Source organism: Solenopsis invicta, chromosome 10 (assembly GCF_016802725.1).
Source record: "Solenopsis invicta isolate M01_SB chromosome 10, UNIL_Sinv_3.0, whole genome shotgun sequence".
Classification (NCBI taxonomy): Eukaryota; Metazoa; Arthropoda; class Insecta; order Hymenoptera; family Formicidae; genus Solenopsis; species Solenopsis invicta.
In genome coordinates this window covers 10069795-10088612 of record NC_052673.1, presented here as the reverse complement: position 1 = coordinate 10088612, position 18818 = coordinate 10069795, and the positions used below count along the sequence as shown (strand labels likewise).

Genomic DNA, 18818 nt, shown 5'->3' with positions numbered 1-18818 from the left:
ATATCAGTCAAATTTCGAAATTTTTGAGTAAAATTTTTTTTGCTAATTTCTCCAATATCTCTATGTTCTGTTATCCCCGAGAAGAGTTCTAACTTTTATCATAGTGGATCCAATCGCTAAAGTGAAAGACGAAAGAGTTATATCAGTCAAAGTTCGAAATTTTTGAGTAAAATTGGTTTTTATCCGAATTTCTTCAATATCTCTGTGTTCTGATAGCCCACAGAAGATATATACCTTTTATCATGATGTATCGAATTTCTGAACTGAAAAAGGAAAGACTTATATCAGTCAAATTTCGAAATTTTTGAGTTAAATTTTTTGTGCGAATTTCTCCAATATCTCTGTGTTCTGATATCCCCGAGAAGACTTCTAACTTTTATCATAGTGGATCCAATCGCTAAAGTGAAAGACGAAAGAATTGTATCAGTCAAAGTTCGAAATTTTTGAGTAAAATTGGTTTTTTTCCGAATTTCTTCAATATCTCTGTTCTGATAGCCCACAGAAGATATATACTTTTTATCATGATGTATCGAATTTCTGAACTGAAAAAGGAAAGACTTATATCAGTCAAATTTCGAAATTTTTGAGTAAAATTTTTTTTGCTAATTTCTCCAATATCTCTCTGTTCTGATATCACCGAGAAGACTTCTAACTTTTATCATAGTGGATCCAATCGCTAAAGTGAAAGACGAAAGAGTTATATCAGTCAAAGTTCGAAATTTTTGAGTAAAATTGGTTTTTTTCCGAATTTCTTCAATATCTCTGTGTTCTGAAAGCCCACAGAAGATATAAACCTTTTATCATGATGTATCGAATTTCTGTACTGAAAAAGGAAAGACTTATATCAGTCAAATTACGAAATTTTTGAGTAAAATTTTTTTTGCAAATTTCTCCAATATCTCTCTGTTCTGATATCCCCGAGAAGAGTTCTAACTTTTATCATAGGGGATCCAATCGCTAAAGTGAAAGACGAAAGAGTTATATCAGTCAAAGTTCGAAATTTTTGAGTAAAATTGGTTTTTATCCGAATTTCTTCAATATCTCTGTGTTCTGATAGCCCACAGAAGATATATACCTTTTATCATGATGTATCGAATTTCTGAACTGAAAAAGGAAAGACTTATATGAGTCAAATTTCGAAATTTTTGAGTAAAATTTTTTGTGCGAATTTCTCCAATATCTCTGTGTTCTGATAGCACCGAGATGAGTTCTAACTTTATCATAATGGATCGAATCGCTAAAGTGAAAGACGAAAGTGTTATATCAGTCAAAGTTCGAAATTTTTGAGTAAAATTAGTTTTTTTCCGAATTTCTTCAATATCTCTGTGTTCTGATAGCCCACAGAAGATATATACTTTTTATCATGATGTATCGAATTTCTGAACTAAAAAAGGAAAGACTTATATCAGTCAAATTTCGAAATTTTTGAGTAAAATTTTTTTTGCGAATTTCTCCCATATCTCTGTGTTCTGATAGCCCCTAAAAGAGTTATAACTTGTATCATAATGGATCAAATCGCTAAAGTGAAAGACGAAAGAGTTAAATCAGTCAATGTTCGAAATTTTTTAGTAAAATTGATTTTTTTCCGAATTTTTTCAACATCTCTGTGTTCTGATAGCCCACAGAAGAAATATAACTTTTATCATGATGTGTCGAATCGCTGAACTGAAAAAGGAAAGACTTATATCAGTCAAATTTCCAAATTTTGAGTATAACTTTTTTTGCGAATTTCTCCAATATCTCTGTGTTCTGAGAGCCCCGAGAACAGTTCTAACTTTTATAATAATGGATCAAATCGGTAAAGTGGAAAACGAAAGACTTATATCAGTCAAAGTTCGAAATTTTTGAGGAAATTTTTTTTGCGAATTTCTCTAATATCTCTGTTTTCTGATATCCCCGAGATCAGTTCTAACTTGTATCGTAATGGATCGAATAGCTAAAGTGAAAGACGAAAGAGTTATATCAGTCAAAGTATGAAAATTTGGCGGAAAATTTTTTTTGCGAAATTCTCCAATATCTCTGTGTTCTGATAGCCCCGAGAAGAGTTTTAACTTTTATCATAATGGATCAAATCGCTAAAGTGAAAGACGAAAGTGTTAAATCAGTCAAAGTTCGAAATTTTTTAGTAAAATTGGTTTTTTTCCGAATTTCTTCAATATCTCTGTGTTCTGATAGCCCACAGAAGAAATATAACTTTTATCATGATGTGTCGAATCGCTGAAATGAAAAAGGAAAGGCTTATATCAGTCAAAGTTTGAAATTTTTGAAAAAAATTTTTTTTGTGAATTTCTACAATATCTCTGTGTTCTGATAGCCCCGAGATCAGTTCTAACTTTTATCATAATGGGTCGAATCGCTAAAGTGAAAGACGAAAGTGTTATATCAATCAAGGTATGAAAATTTGGCGGAAAATTTTTTTTGCGAATTTCTCCAACATCTCTGTGTTCTCATAGTCCCGAGAAGCGTTTTAACTTTTATCATAATGGATCAAATCGCTAAAGTGAAAGACGAAAGTGTTAAATCAGTCAAAGTACGAAATGTTTAGTAAAATTGGTTTTTTTCCGAATTTCTTCAATATCTCTGTGTTCTGATAGCCCACAGAAGAAATATAACTTTTATCATGATGTGTCGAATCGCTGAACTGAAAAAGGAAAGACTTATATCAGTCAAATTTCCAAATTTTGAGTATAACTTTTTTTGCGAATTTCTCCAATATCTCTGTGTTCTGAGAGCCCCGAGAACAGTTCTAACTTTTATAATAATGGATCAAATCGGTAAAGTGAAAAACGAAATACTTATATCAGTCATAGTTCGAAATATTTGAGAAAAATTTTTTTTGCGAGTTTCTCCAATATCTCTGTGTTCTGATAGCCCCGAGATCAGTTCTAACTTTTATCTTAATGGATCAAATCGCTAAAGTGAAAGACGAAAGTGTTATATCAGTCAAAGTTCGAAATTTTTTAGTAAAATTGGTTTTTTTCCGAATTTCTTCAATATCTCTGTGTTCTGATTGCCCACAGAAAAAATATAACTTTTATCATGATGTGTCGAATCGCTGAACTGAAAAAGGAAAGACTTATATCAGTCAAAGTTCGAAAATTTTGAGGAAAATTTTTTTTGCAAATTTCTCCAATATTTCTGTGTTCTGATAGCCCCGAGAAGAGTTCTAAATTTTATCATAATTGATCGAATCGCTAATCTGAAAAAGGAAAGTCTTATATCAGTCAAAGTTCAAAATTTTGACAAAAATTTTTTTTGCGAATTTCTCCAATATCTCTGTGTTCTGATAGCCCCGAGAAGAGTTCTAACTTTTATCATAATGGATCGAGTCGCTAACGTGAAAGACGAAAGAGTTATATCAGTCAAATTTCGAAATTTTTTAGTAAAATTGGTTTTTTTCCGAATTTCTTCAATACCTCTGTGTTCTGATAGCCCCCAGAAGAGATGTAACTTTTATCATGATGTGTCGAATCGCTGAACTGAAAAAGGAAAGACTTATATCAGTCAAAATTCGAAATTTTTAAGTAAAATTTTTTTCGCAAATTTCGACAATGTTTCGCTTGTTCTGACAGCCCCGTAAGAGTTCTAACTCTTATCATAATGGATAGAAACGTTAAAGTGAAAAACGGAAGTGTTATATCAGTCAAAGTTCGAAATTTTTGAGTAAAACTTTTTGTGAAATTTTTAAGTGACTTTTTTCATATTTTTTTGGTTGCAACATCTTTCCAACATTATTTACCTCAATTCTCATTTTCTATGTTTTATAGTTGTTTTAGTAAAAATTTTTTTTATTTACTGCAAAAGAAGATTCAGTCTTAACTTAATTTATGGGAGGTTGGTTTTAAATTAAGCACACCGTTTAATATATATATATATATATATATATATATATATATATATATATATATATATATATATATATATATATTCATTAGTTATACATTCTTAAAAATACAGTAATAAGTAAAGTATCATTATTAATTATGAACTTTTATTGATCACATATCGTTCAAAATATACATCAATTCTTGTAATTGTTAGGTGGTTACATATTTGTTCGGAATGTAAGGTATATTATTTTCGTGAATAACAACTTTGAGGCCGCAGCGACCCGTACAAATTTGAAATACCGCCACCCGTAAATTGATTTTTTTTATAAATGTAATGCTGTTGACGTTTTACATACGAATTATAATAGTCGCGAACTATTTTATCATTTCGTGATAAATCGTTCGAAAAAATATCACGAAACTTATGCATGCCAAACCCAGTACGCATAAGATGCGCAAACATGACACAAAATTGTCCACAGACGTCAGAAGTGTTGCTTTGAAATTGTTGAGGGTTGTAGAGTATGATTTTGCAGTTTGTTCTAAGTCGTTTGAGATGTTGGGGAATGATGGGTGGCAACCCATAGCTGTCGAAATAGTGTCCGATGCCGTCCCTTCCGACGTACATAGCGACCCAGTGTATCCCGGGTTTTGTATGATCATCGGTATTAGCAATAATAGCCGCAGGTTTACTCCATTATTTAATAAGAGTCTAGCTTTTGGTCGATATTTTGATGGTACGCTATCCAGAATAAATAAATCGTCTAAACAATCTTTTTGTTCCGGTGTTTTTACCTCTTCATCCTCCGAATGTCTTGATTGCTTTGTTTTGTAAACAGTGTCAATCAAAGTATTAATAGATTTAGTAGGTATATTACGTTTTGCTTCTTCTACAAAATACAGGTAACATTGTAACGTTTGCAAGTAAGCCTTGCATTTTTCTCTTTCGTCCGCAAATTTGCTTGAATTGAGAATTTCAAGCATTTCTTCATCTAGTCTGCTTATCGTCGTACCAGGAGTTTGAATTGTTCTATCGTTCGATGTCCGTGTTAATTGCGCAATTTTTTCTTCGGATATCAAGACCATTTTTTTGCGTGTTCCATTATTTTTTAGTTTCCACCTATAAGGCGAGATAACACGGTGCCTAATATAGGTGCTAATAATAAAGGTAAGAAATCACCTCGCTGTACGATTAGCCGTTTCTTATTCTTCCAAGAAGCGTGTTTATCAACTAATTGTCGCAATATGCTCGCATGACGGTTCAAACGACGCTTATATGAGTGTTTAAGAGCCACATTACCGCGTAATATGTTTAAAGCACACTCACATATACACCTAATAAGTTTTGGGTCGGCCTTTTTCAAGATAGCAACACGCTGTTTATTACTGAGGTGACATAAGGCCCGTAGTATTGCGGTGTGTTTTTGACCAAATAAGATATGCACGGGCGGTGCCATTATAAATTTTACTAAATAGCCGATCTTTTATTGTTACTTTTACAACAATCTTTAATTAGCGGCGTTGGGCCATCAATATGCAGTTGTTGAGTCACTTGATTATAATGTTTTAAACAACGGCGATAACTACACACTTCTGGATCTTTCTTTATATACTCAGGAAGCTTATCCCACAGATAATCTATGTGATTACCGAATTCCCGTAGTAAAATAATTTTTGGTATAAATTGTAATTGTTCAACTGTTAACTCATCGATGGTATCGTCATTGTCTACCAAGATGAAAAACATTTTGACTACTGACAAAATTTGAATTCATGATCGTATTTAAGCACATTAAAAAACACATCTATATATCAGATAAATTTTGTAAAAGTATTAAATACGTATTATTGATATTTCCTGTGCGGTACTCCTATCTTTTAGTTTTTTACGTGGTATATAAACATGTTAGTACTTAACATCAGGAAATATATGGGTGCAAAAACGACAACTCTCCGGTGTGGATTGCTTTAAATCAAGTAATAAATAACCGTGTACTGGTGTAGTTGCATCGTTATATACCTCCCATAAGAACCGTGTATTTTTAGGGTAAACTTGGCGCGCTAAATGCTGTATTTGGGCCCGATCTCTTGGGTTTTTAAACACAACTATATAATTAGCATTTAATGAAATATCGCGCATACCACGTCCTTGGTGAAATAAATTTTGTGTAATAAAAATGACACTAAGGTTTTTATGATGACTCCCTTTCGTGAATAAATCTATAACACTGTTATCGGATGCTTCGCGCATGAGATCATCAATAACAATAAGCTTTGGCCGTGGATCATCAGCGTAGTCATCATTTCGCGGTAGACTTTCACGAAATTCGACATTATCACCATATTCGGTGTAACCTGATTGCCATTCTGAATAGTAAAATAATACGCGGTCAAACTTGGTATCACTCATAAAATTCATATTCCGAAAAAATCTTTTCACAAAAAAGGTTTTACCACAGCCTGTGGGACCGCAGATCATAGAGGTCCAAGGGTGTTTCCACCGTGTATCCATTTTTACGAATAACGCTTGGTGGCTGATGTTTTTACTTAAAAACTTTTATATTGTAATACAGGTAAATATTAGAAAAATCGATAAACTTCTGATAATACATAGATATTTTATTCAAAAGCTCAAAAATACAATTATATAACAAATAATTATAAATTACAATGACCGTATGGTAACGACCCATAAGGCCCATACCATCTTCGTTTATCAAATCTCTGCTTACATGTTTTACTCTCTGTACTCGTTATTACGTTATGAAGCTCCGTACGTCTGATAGAGTCAAAATGAAGTGTTATCGACGTATCTCCTTTATCTGTAACGAGTGATCTGACAGAATAATAGTTGATTAATTTATTGTTTGCAAAATTAAGAGTTATACCTTTAGCTTTGCAAATTTCTACGATACTACCATCGGGTTTACGTACAAGAAATGCATAAAATTTCGGGCCAGCCGAAACAAAAGATTTAATGTAACTACCTTCTTTCCATAATTGCATTCTTTCCATCAATGCCAACCAATGGGATGGCCTATTTTTCATCTTTTCCATCATTGTCATTATTGCCATCGTTGCCATCATTGTCATCCCATTTTCATCATTGCCATTATTATTACGCCATTGCCACCACTGCCGACATTGCCACCATTTTTATTATTGCCATTATTGCCATTTTTTTGATAACATTTCCATCATTGCATTCATTTCATTATGCGATTCTATTTCCATATTGCTATTCCATTGCCATCATTAACATCGAGAACATTGTCATAATTGCCATCATTTCCACCATTGTCGTCATTGCCGTCAGGCTATATATATTGTCATTGTCATCATTTCCATTATTGCCATTCCATTAACATCGTTGCATTCATTCCAATATTTCCATCCCATTGCCATCCCATTTCCATCATTTCCACAATTGCCATCGATTAATATCGAGAAGAATTTGATTAAAATCCGTTACTTTACTGATTAACACTTTAATACCTTATATCGTATATTATTATATAATTCTTTATTAATTTTTTTTTCTAAAGTTTTGATTAATCTTTACGTGATATTTCGTAAAAACTGTTGAAAAGTTGTATTAAAATCAGATCTATAATCTTCACGTTTGTAAGTTAGAGAATAAAAATAATACTCAAGTATCCATATATTTCATTGATTTTTATTACATTATTATTATTATTATTATTATTATTATTATTTATTAATGCCATATTAATCGCGCGTATTGTCATTTGTAAATCATGCGTATGCATGTATATGCCATTGTAACATAATAAAAAAAGAGTGGGCGTTTTCTAGTCTCTCTACGTCCCTGCGCAGAAATCGTCTGAAATCCTCTTTCTGAATTTTACGGCCTAAACGTAGCACGGAAAACGTGAAGGGCCGAGAGGGGAGTGAAGAGGAGGGTATCCATAGAGATAACATCGCCGCTTGCTCCATGTCTATCACCGCGCTTTCTCTCTCTAACTGAAGGTCTAAACAATTAAAGGACAATCACGTTAAAAGAGAAAGAGAGAAAGAGAGAGAGAGAGAGTTGCGTCAAGATTTAAAAAAATTAAAAAAGCTAATTTTTTCAAAAGCATAATTTGAAGACATTTAAATAATAAAGAATTATGTAAAAATAAAAAGATGGTATATTTATTCGTGGAAAGACATTTATTTCTTCTTCATCATATGATGCGATGTTAATTACAATTATTTTTTAAGTACTGCGTAAAATGAATGTTTCTTTATTAAAGAACCAAATTCTCTCTGTTACTATTAAACATCTTTTTTAAGATGAATAAAAATATGATTGTGCAAAATATAGGCATAAACGTATTGATATGTATTAATATCAATGTTAATGTAAATAATTCAGACTATAATAAATAAAAAATTACGCGAAAGTAGACGTAATTAATCATTTGTGCACATTCTCGACCCCTGTTCTGGATGCAACACACGCGATACGCGTCAGATTTTATTTACAGCAAAATGGATGTTAGCACGGACAACAACCTACATCCATCTCTCGAGAAATGGATGTAGGTTGTTGTCCGTGCTAGCATCCACACTGTTTTTAACGGCGGGTTGCAAAATGGATGTGACACGTAGTTCCCATTCTGACCAGAATAGATGTGCGTCACTAGTGTACGGGAGTTTCGAAGCGTTATAGGAAAAAGGCCGCCGTGGCCGCTCTCAGGTTCCTTTCTGGCTAAACTATTCACGAATGTCTATGTAAAAAAATTTTTTTTCTTTGTTATATGTGAGGATCGTGGCAATTGTTTGCCACATGTCAAATAAGCAATGATAAAGGAGTGCAATGAAAGCAGATCGATAAGAATAGGAAGTTGCTTAATGAATACATAACTTGTGTGTTGCTTATTATTATATAATATACATATTTACATATTCTAGTGGAACACGGATTACAAGAATAAAGACGTTCATATATCGTTACAAATATGAAGAAACGCCGACGACGCATCTCTTCATTTCGGTCGTCGCGCTTCTACTGGCGTTTTTTTTTTTGACACAAAAATATGATGTATTTGTATGATTGCTTAACGTCGATATATAATATATATATATATAGTAGCAATTAATAATATTTAAATATTTCTCGGCGCAACGTTGCACAATAAAAATCTATCTGTCATAATTCATAAATCTCGGCTATAATGTAAGTGACTAGTATTACGTTAAAATACACTTAGAGTTTCAATTCGATGAGGTGCATCTTACGCAGGTCATTTTCCTGTTTGGGGTCCAAACAATGATGATCCATGAACGTAACAAATGATTGGCTTCAATCTGTCTTATATCGAATAAAGTTTTGCTACGATCTTTACACTTTGCCACTGAACAATACGCATGCTGAAAATTTCAGTCTACCCAGTTTCAGCCCTCAGTTCTCTTCTTATGTTTCTATCATTTTTATCTTTTATCACCCTTCATCCAATTATTTGTTACGCCCACGAGATGGTCCCTATAATAATTGTTGCATACGGACATGTCGAACGATTAAACATTTTAAACGCGTGTCCTAATCTCGCGAATGCAAATGGTCAATTCGTGTCAATGCCGGAACAGACACGACGAAAACGGATAACTTTTTTTTTTTATTTTAACTCTTAACATAGACACTAGTAACAATGACAATTGCTTACGTCGAGTGGAGTCGTCCGCCACTCGCATGATGGAACAACGAGATTTGGAAACTTACGCTTTATTCAAAATCCTTTCGTATTGCTCGAACTGCCGCGATTGGCGATCGTGATCTCGGTGGTAAATCTATAATAACGAGCAGAGCTGCAATGCTTTATTTACATAAATCGCTACATGCGGAAGTTTTTTAGCGTCACAAAAATAAGGAAAGTTCGACAACTTTATCGAAATTGTAAGTATAAAAAAAAAAAAAATGAAATAAAATCACATTCGATGCTGTAAGAAAATAGAAATAATCGACAGAATTTTCTCGAAAAGCTGGGGCTGTAACAAGTTATTTTTGCGTAACTATATCCACATTATATATTTTTTCACACAACAGCTTCAACGGCGCAGCAGTGCGACTCCGACACTGAAATGACGTAGTTCTCTCTTTTACATGTAACAAACACGTGCTTATAAGAGCACATTTATAAATAGACACACGTGTACACGCGTACGCGACATTTACATACTCGTCTACGTGTGGCAACACTTATGAGAGAGGAAGAAATTCCTCAACTTCGACTACGTTAACATGATATGCTACGTGATAGAAAAATTGGCATTTGGTCCGAAAAAAAATATACGAAATGCATGTGAAATTTATATTCTCAAACAGCACCCTATCTAGGCTTCGTCCCATTTTTAGGAGCCTGACGGAAACATTAATCGATCAACATCATTATAAGGTCATCGCCGTTAAATGGTTACGTACGAACGCCGTTAACTTATATTGTTAGATGCATACGGTTTCGTTTACAGCTGTCGCTGTAACTTATTGGTGCATTCTAGAAGTTTGAATGATTCTGTATAGCGGCATTTTATTAAAAACAAAATTCGGTCCCACGGATTCATTTGTTCATCTCAAGATGTTATCTCTGCCATAGAAAAATATTTGATATGAAGTCTAACAACGAATTTTTAGCTGATAAAAAATAAATTTTTAAAAAAATATCAGCTGTATTGTAATCTATATTATAATTTGTAAAAGTTAAAACGATTTTTTATATCAATCAGAAATTTTTTCGATTAAGATATTATGAGAAAATATAATTTGTTATTTCGTAAATATCGTAATTTCATTTTTTTTTTTAGTTGTCTTCTCACATCCTTTTGACTTTCTATTTTTATCGAAAATATGAACTTGCTACAAAATAAATCCATGGAGTCGCTATTCTCATATCAACACATATACATAGTCGTCGAAAACACCGAATGACGTTCATCTTTTATCTCGCAACTGGAAACGTTTATTGACCGTTTTTCTATTTTTTAACATTAAAATGTCAAGAAATTAAAAAACCGCAGTAAAACGCGATTTTAAGAATCGCATCTAACTGCGATCGGGATTCGATAGAATCCATAAATTCTTGAACATCAGAACTGGAAAAATAACGGGTCGTCCTTTTTGTTGACATGCCTCGGACATCTTCATTATTAAAATCGCTGAGCAAGATTGTTCATTCTCATTCTTCGTATCACACACTTTTATAACTTTCACGATAAACGGACGGCAAGATCTTTGGACAGTAAACGTCATACGGGGAATTCTACTACTATACTACTATACGATAAAATAGATTGCTTATCTCGAGTCCAAAAACAGTTGCTGAACGAAGCTAACTACGACATCGGTGGGTTTCGGTTAATGATCGCGTTGATGATCGATGGAGATTATTCCTCGTCGATAGTAGGCTGGACTTGTAATACGTCCATTAGGAGCCTGTGGTCATACTGCTCGTCGGGTACTTGCAGTGTGCAGGTGGTGGAAGCGGAAGAGGAAGAGGGGGAAGAGGATAAAGAGGAGGAAGGAAAGGCAGAACCGTGCAACAACGATTGCTGTTGCACGGTACTCTGTTCTCAAACTTTACTTTCAGGTCCATCGGTGGTATGTTTAAAGGAATTACGAATTTTACTCAGATGAAGGGCAGCGATATGTCCGTAGCTCTTATTGTACCATTCAGGTGTGCGACCCCTAAAAATAAATTAAATTTCTTATAAATAAATTTCAAATAAATAAAATAAACTAAATAATTAATTGCATAATAAATATTTAATTTTAAATAAATAAAAATTAACAATTTGCTTCAATTAAATTTTTAAGTAAAATACTTTTAAGCAAATGTCAAAAATCGAAGAATATAAAGTACGTTATTCAAGAAAAATGTTTGAACATTTCTTACTTCGTATCGACTCTGGATAAATGCATAATGCGGGATTTGCCGCTGCCACATGGTTCGATAAGATAACGTGAGGCCAAAACGATGCCACGAGTTCCCCCGAGCATGACAGGAGCGTCTGGATGTTGCACGGATGTTTCTACAATGACGCAAGCACCTTTGGGAAGATCATTCCGCCAAGATCTGCAAAAATCAATTATAATTACATCTCTTATAATCATTGCAATTGACGGAAAATAAAACATTTCTAAAAATATAATAATGTTAAAATGTTTATGTATAAATATAAAAAGAATAAATTACTAATTATGATGAATTATGATATATAATTTTATTAATTTACCTTAATACGCAATAATCTCGGGCAGGCAGCGGACTCATGTTCCCAGTGGCGTATTGGAAGACCTCCACATTGGTGTCCAACTTGGTCACCAGTCTGTACTTTAAAAGTTGCGGATCCCAGACGTGTCTTTCTCTTAGCACGCGATGTAACAGTTCGTTTGGCGGAGCTTCGACTTCGGTCGACACTCGCCAGAGGCGAAGCGGATGCCCGTCGCCGACTTTTTTGTACGCCATTTCCACGCTGTTATCAGCAGGATTGTTTACCGTGACCCAACCGCGACTTCTGCTAAAACAGAGTCTCCATTTAGCGCACGTAAATAATCTGTTTATCTATTTATTCGTTTATAGTCTAGATTGGATATACCACATTCTTTTCTTCCCTTCATTTATGCTTGTCTATTCAAAAACGTGTATTCTTGAGTGTAAAATTTTTATCTGCTAACATTTATATGATTTTTTGTTTTCGCGAATAAATTAAATCATAATGACGACATGCACTCACTTTTCTCGCGCTTCCTTCAGCAATGCCGTGGTGCAGGCATACAAGTAGCCCCTCCAATCCTGCTTCAATTCCGAGCCGAGTTCCTCCAGCGCGACCGGAATGCTCTCTTCCATGTAATTAAAATGACACTGCGTCAGCATGTCCGACGAGACCTGAAAGAACCGGAAGAGGCATGAGCCGTGCCCTCCTCACTCGCTCGCGCTTTGGATCGAACCGAGCCCGCGAGCGATCGCGATCAACGAATGACGACGCTTCGGCACTCACCATGAATAATTCACGATGCATCTTGACCAGATATAGAAGACAGTCGTGAGCGGCTTTGTTTTCCGACAGTTCCCGCTGATCGGGAATGCCCACGGTCTTTCGCCTACGTGGCGACACGCTGCTCGACCTGTTAGTCACGTTTGTGTTGCTGTGGTTGAAATGGAACAGGCTCGGAGCCAGGCACACAGCCAGATTCGAGGCTGTCATTTGGTTGTAGGGCGAATTGCTGGCGACATGGTTGAGGAAGTCGAGCAGAGTCTCTAGTGCCTCGCGATGTTCGTCCGGGAGCAGCAACAGGACGCACTGCACGGCATCGGGTCGCAACTCTACTGGCACATCTGCGAGAAGAACCGATCCATTGTACAGTCATTCTTCTTTTTCGGCGCTATTTACAAATTAGAAAACAGAAAAGCAGGAATCGTAAAAACTTACGTTGGAAAATGGCGATGAACGTCTCAGAAAGCTTGTTCGTTAACAGTGCCTCCGGCAGCTCCCTGAAATACTGTTTGACAAGATCGGCGACGTCGAACGCTTGCTGCCCGTCAAAATTGATATTGTCCCCTTGGGTCTCCGTCATGATTTTCAGCTTCTGTATCCTCGATTTGACGCCGCTCTTTCTAAAGATGCCCACCTGATCCAGAGCGTTGGCTCTCAACCATCTCAGGGCGATCTGAATGCACTTGGGTAAAGCTTGACCGGTTCTCTGTAGAGACAGCAAGAGCGGCACTCCGAAGACCGTCTTGTCCTTATAATCAGGCGACTTGATTTTTCTGATGAATTTCGGAAGCTCCCAGTTCCAGCCAGTGCGATGAGTAGGGCAATACCGTTCCATGCACGCTGTGAGTTTCAGCAACGCCAGCTTCCTCAGGACTAAAAGCTGTCCGCACGACATGGAAGCCATCGCTCTAGGGCACAACGGGTCCAAAGGTTCGGGATAGAGTGACCCTCTCTGGAAGCTGTGCCACCTAACGACGGTGCCCTTGTGCCTAGGCGATTCCTCTTCAGGTTCAGAATCCCTGCTAGCCACGGTAGATCCGCTTTCCTGACTGCCGGCCAATTCAGAACTCCTGGACCTAGATTTTTCTCGGTAAACTGTCACCTCTTTAGCTTTGTCCCTATCCTCGCGGCGCCGGAGGCTCTTGCGCATCTTATCCTCCCGCTTCGAAGGCGCTGGCTTTTCCTCCTTGTCTTGTGCGAGCTTGTCGCGATACCTCTGCGATTCCTTGCCGAGGTTCAGACTGCCGCCGCGGGTGTTGATCGCTGCATTCTTAGACGGCGTAGAACTTTGGGAACGCTCCTTGGAACTTTGAGAACGCACGGTCACGAATTCTAACACCTTCGCGTGATTGCTATTAGCATCACGGAAGTATCGGTGCCGCCAGTTAGTCGGCTGGCACTCAGAGTCGCTCAACGCACCCTGATCCTCCCTGCCGCGATGTAAAAATCGGCGGGCGCGATTCATCTTCGGGCGCGTCGGCGTCGGCGTCGGTCCACCGCCCTGCGAACCGTCCGAGCAGTAACTCGAGGAGTCGTCGCCGAAGGGACTAGGCGCGTTCGCCAGCGGCGACGGTGGTAGGTGATACGGAGAGGCTGGTAGAGTGACCGGCGAGCCAGGAATCTGTAGAGGTGAAGCCGATAGGAGTTCATTGAAGGGGACCGGTGCCGGCCCCGTGGGCGACACATCCACACAGTTCAGCTCCTTCATCTTCTGCTGCATGGACATGACGTCAAGCACTTGGGGTCCGCTGATCACCACCCCGTCGCGATTCTGGCGTTTCCGCCGCCGCGACTTCAGGGACTCCACGCGCCTCAGGAAGGCCTTTGCGCCGTCCCGTAGCCTCTCTGAACCGGATCTACGAAATCGCGTACCGTTCTCGTCGGGAAGGGTGCCCGGTGGCAAGCTGCTGTACCGCAGATTCTCCAGCATGGTATCCTCCGCCTCTTCGGCCTCCAGACGATCTTCGATGGAGTCGTCCTCGGACGCGGCATTCTGTCCGGCGATCGCCTGCAGCCTCTCGACGTTTGCCGCTGTGACATCGCCTATGCGGGACCAGCGTCTCGTTTTCTTCTCGAAGGTCCACTTTTCGCTCAAGGCGCACTGCGTGTCCTCGTCGGATTCGTCACCACCGCCACTCTGCATCACAAACGACAGCGGAATTTAAAATAAAGCAAATTTTAATATATGTGTATATAACAAATAAAATATATTAAAAAATTTTAATAAGAAATGTAGGCTGCGGATAATGAATTAAATTAAACATAAAGTTATTGTAAGAATCACTCGCTAAATTCATGATAATCATGATTTTCAGAATCGTTACACAACTGTTATAGGTGATGCCAGCATTTAATTCTTTCTAATAAATTCAAGTCCGAGAAACTGAAAAATTTAGACTGTGTCTCTTACACAATTTTATATTTAATTTCAAATATACTAATTAAAATGTATATATACATATATATTAACATATAATATTACTTTGAAATTACATTAATACAACATTCTATGATAAATAATAAGAAACATAATAGAAAAAAAAAGATATGACTATAATGATTTGACTAACAAAATCATTTCTGTTACAGAAAAAGCATTAATCAGTAAGAAAAATTAGTCATTAATTTTGATCATTAATAAAGTATTAGATTTTATTAAATTACTGCACAGACAATACGATACTTTTATATAACAAGGACGTCATTAGTTATTCCGATCGACCTAAATTTCCAAGCAAAAACGCAAAAATGTGATTCACCAGTCTGAATCACGATCCGGATCCAGCTGGATCTGGATCCGGAAACTTGATTCGAACGAGAGAATTCCATTCGTACGTGTGGCTTTCGCGAGCGGGGCCTCGAACCCATTTATTTCGCGCCGAGGATAATCTTGTCGCGTGCAAGGTGCAATTCGGGCAAGCGCAAAGTAAGTAATAAACTAGTCAGCCGGTGCGTGTAATCCATAAAAGCCGGGGCGTCTCTTTGGCGGACTACAAACAAAGTGGCCCGAGAAAGAACGCGTGCGGCTCACGTTATTCGACGTGAACGTCCATGCGGATGAAGAAGCGTAACGCTCGAAACAAACGATACTCGTCGAATGTTTAACGAACGGCGGTGCTTCATAATCGATTAGCGACGAAATTAAGGACCGCTGCCGGGTTGGGAAACAGGTGAATCGCGCTCGCGCACTATAATTAATTGTAGAAAGTGTTCCGTGAGCCGGCCACTTTTACCGCTCGTAATCGGCGATGGGAGGTCTTAAGGTCGCAAGTTAAGCGTTTCCTGCTGCCCTCGGTGGTAAAGAGAGAAAAAGAAATTGCCGTTTCGATAACCGTGAAGTCATCAGCTGGCATAACGAGAATTAAGTGGTTTCCGAAGGGAGACTCGAGATTTTCCGACAAAGTCTCCATTATCACGTGTTAATGCGTATCAACAAAGTGAAAAGAACATTAAGTCAATTAGTGAAAATGGAGCGTTGTAAAAAAAATAAATGATCTGTCGCACGTGTACGCGAATGACAGGTATATATAATTTCTTGCGTAATAAAATCAGTTTTGTATTCGAGACCATCAATTAAATAAGTGTTACAGCAGGTAACATCTTAAATTTTCGTTACGTCAAAACAGTTTACGTCCTAATTATGCCTCCTAAATTAAATTTCATTGTGCCTTCTAAAATTTATGGCCGGCCATTAACGACTTACATCACTGCTCCGCTCAACGGCGGCCCGCGCCCGACGACGAACTGACACGACCCCAAACCGCCGCGCGTGTGTTCCTAATTCATTTCGGGGAGCTTCGACGACCGGGGAAGCAAGCGATCGCGTACTTTTATCGCCGTGATAAATCCCGTTTTATATAGTAAACACGGCGTTCTCAGAGCAGAGTTACGATACACACGCTGTAAAAAATAATTTACTAGAGCAATCTCGCAGGCGACGCGACGTCGATTGGCTAACGCTCGAAATGGATTTACAGGTCTCCGCATACATCTCACGCTTCTTTTTTCCCTCGTTCGATTACGCCAGTGACCGAATAATAATGAGGCAGCGTGCTCCTCCTCAGGGATGTGGGCCACGGACAAAAATACGCGGCATTGCACGCGCGAGATATCGGCCGGGAAATAAGGCGTGGGCGCCGCCGGCAGAAAATAGATTTTTGAGATTTCGGAGTGCATTTCGCGCTCTATATTGGCCTAACGCTGCAGGCGGGGCAGGCGAGCGGGCCTTTCGAAACTCTTCCGTCGAGGCGACAGAAATAAGATCGCCCGAATGACGTCCGACAGCGACGTCGACGCCGACGTCGACGACGACGACGGCAACGACAACGACGAGGACGACCACGACGACGACGACAACAACTTCGGATGACAAATGTCAGATCTTTGATGAAGCCCACCGAGGTGAGGTTCACGCCTTGTGTAATTGCGAAACTATTTTTGCGTCGCTAATTATTTCTTCCGGTGGCCCTGCCTGCGTATAAATAAAACGTCCCGTTCGCGCGCGGAAACGCACAGGAGTGGCACGTTTCTGCCACTCTTTTAGGTATGGCATTGATGATTGATGATAATGCCAACATCCATCATTTAGCAATTAGTACCGATATCATTATTATTATGATTATATTAAATGTACAAATAAATAATCGAATATTTTTTATGACATTCAATATTTATTATCGAAACGTAACGACATAGTTTAATCATGAAAGTAATCCACATTATTGTTCTCTGCGTTTCGTGCAAGTTATGGATTCCGATTCGATAAAAAAGTCTTTTTATACCAGTCCCAAGTTGTAACAGTGCATTGTTAAAATCAACAGCAGAATATAATGTAACGGAAGCAAATTTCAAGCAGGCACATTAAAAACATTTAATGTACATTTAATGTTGTTAAAAGTGCACTAACATGTTTTTCAATTATAGATACATTAAATTTCATGTAATTTAATGAGTAATTTAAAAGTACATTGAATTTCACATTTTTAACAATGTGTATCAGCAACTTGGCGTAAAGGGGAAAAGATCGTTGTCCAATTAAATAATTGCTGCATTACGATGCTCGGTCTCGTGTAGCGAAATTTAAAAATGAAACGTAGAGGAAAAAAGGGCAAAATGTACTCTCGTTAATTTCAAACAATGTCACAAAAATAAAAGTTTTACACTGTCGTTTCTAACTTCATTATTTCATCACAGAGATAACATTTACTCGAGTTAATGGGGAAACAAAGGCACGTCACAAAAATTTCACTCATAGTATTTATACTTTAAAAGTTGACGCTTATGATTTTCCTTTCATAAACCCTGTCGCATTTCTTGTAAATTGAGCATTCGCTCCTAGAAAATCTTGACGCGGAGTATAAGATTCAAAACGTGATTCTCGCTTCTTAGATGAGAAATGCTCGCGCGCGCGCGCGCGCGCGTGTGTGTGTGTGTGTGTATGTGTGCGTATGCCGAACGGTGCCACTGTGCAAACCGTACAAGACGTTGCCACGACGGGACTAGATCCATTGTCATGTAGCGTGGATCACGTGAGGTCGCACACAGGTATATACTTCGTGTGTGCTCCACGTGGAAATACAAAGGCGTCAAGTTTCGTAACGAGAAGCGATGTGTCGATCCTATTGTTAGAAAGCCAACCGTCTTCGGGACGCACGAAAGGACGCCCATTTCGGCTTAGTCACCTTACGGGGACTCGACGAGGTACCGCGAGAAGTCACAGGGTAACCCCACGTCGTTTCTCTTCCCTTAGTGACGGAGCAACCCAGGGCAGCCCGCGCTAGATAGGTTGATCGGAAAGACGGATAGCGGCGGAACGAAAAGCTCTCGGACGCGTGAATGTCGATAACAACTTTCCGGGCCAACCTTAACGGAAAGCCAAAGAGAAAATCCCTCGTTCGTGAATTGTGATAAATAGTCGGCAGCATGGCGCATGGGTGAGACTGATGGGAATACAAAAAGTATTCGTTACGCTCTCGACGCGTAAAATTAACGATT

General features: G+C 38.0%; 1 protein-coding gene across 2 annotated transcripts in view; it reads right to left on the bottom strand.

The window, feature by feature from the left end:
• Positions 1 to 8700: 8700 nt before the first annotated feature.
• Positions 8701 to 18818, bottom strand: part of LOC105193402 (stAR-related lipid transfer protein 13) — a 253509-nt gene continuing 243391 nt past the window's right edge. Inside the window, exons 11-16 of one of the 2 annotated variants that reach the window (XM_026135510.2) lie at positions 13260 to 14961; positions 12828 to 13165; positions 12564 to 12715; positions 12063 to 12347; positions 11723 to 11902; positions 8701 to 11514 (exon numbers count right to left, since the gene is read on the bottom strand). In XM_026135510.2, coding sequence (XP_025991295.2) covers positions 11400 to 11514; positions 11723 to 11902; positions 12063 to 12347; positions 12564 to 12715; positions 12828 to 13165; positions 13260 to 14961 — 2772 coding nt within the window. In that variant the 3' untranslated portion in view covers positions 8701 to 11399. The remainder of the gene's footprint in view (positions 11515 to 11722; positions 11903 to 12062; positions 12348 to 12563; positions 12716 to 12827; positions 13166 to 13259; positions 14962 to 18818) is intronic. The other variant, XM_026135511.2, reaches the window with a different exon arrangement.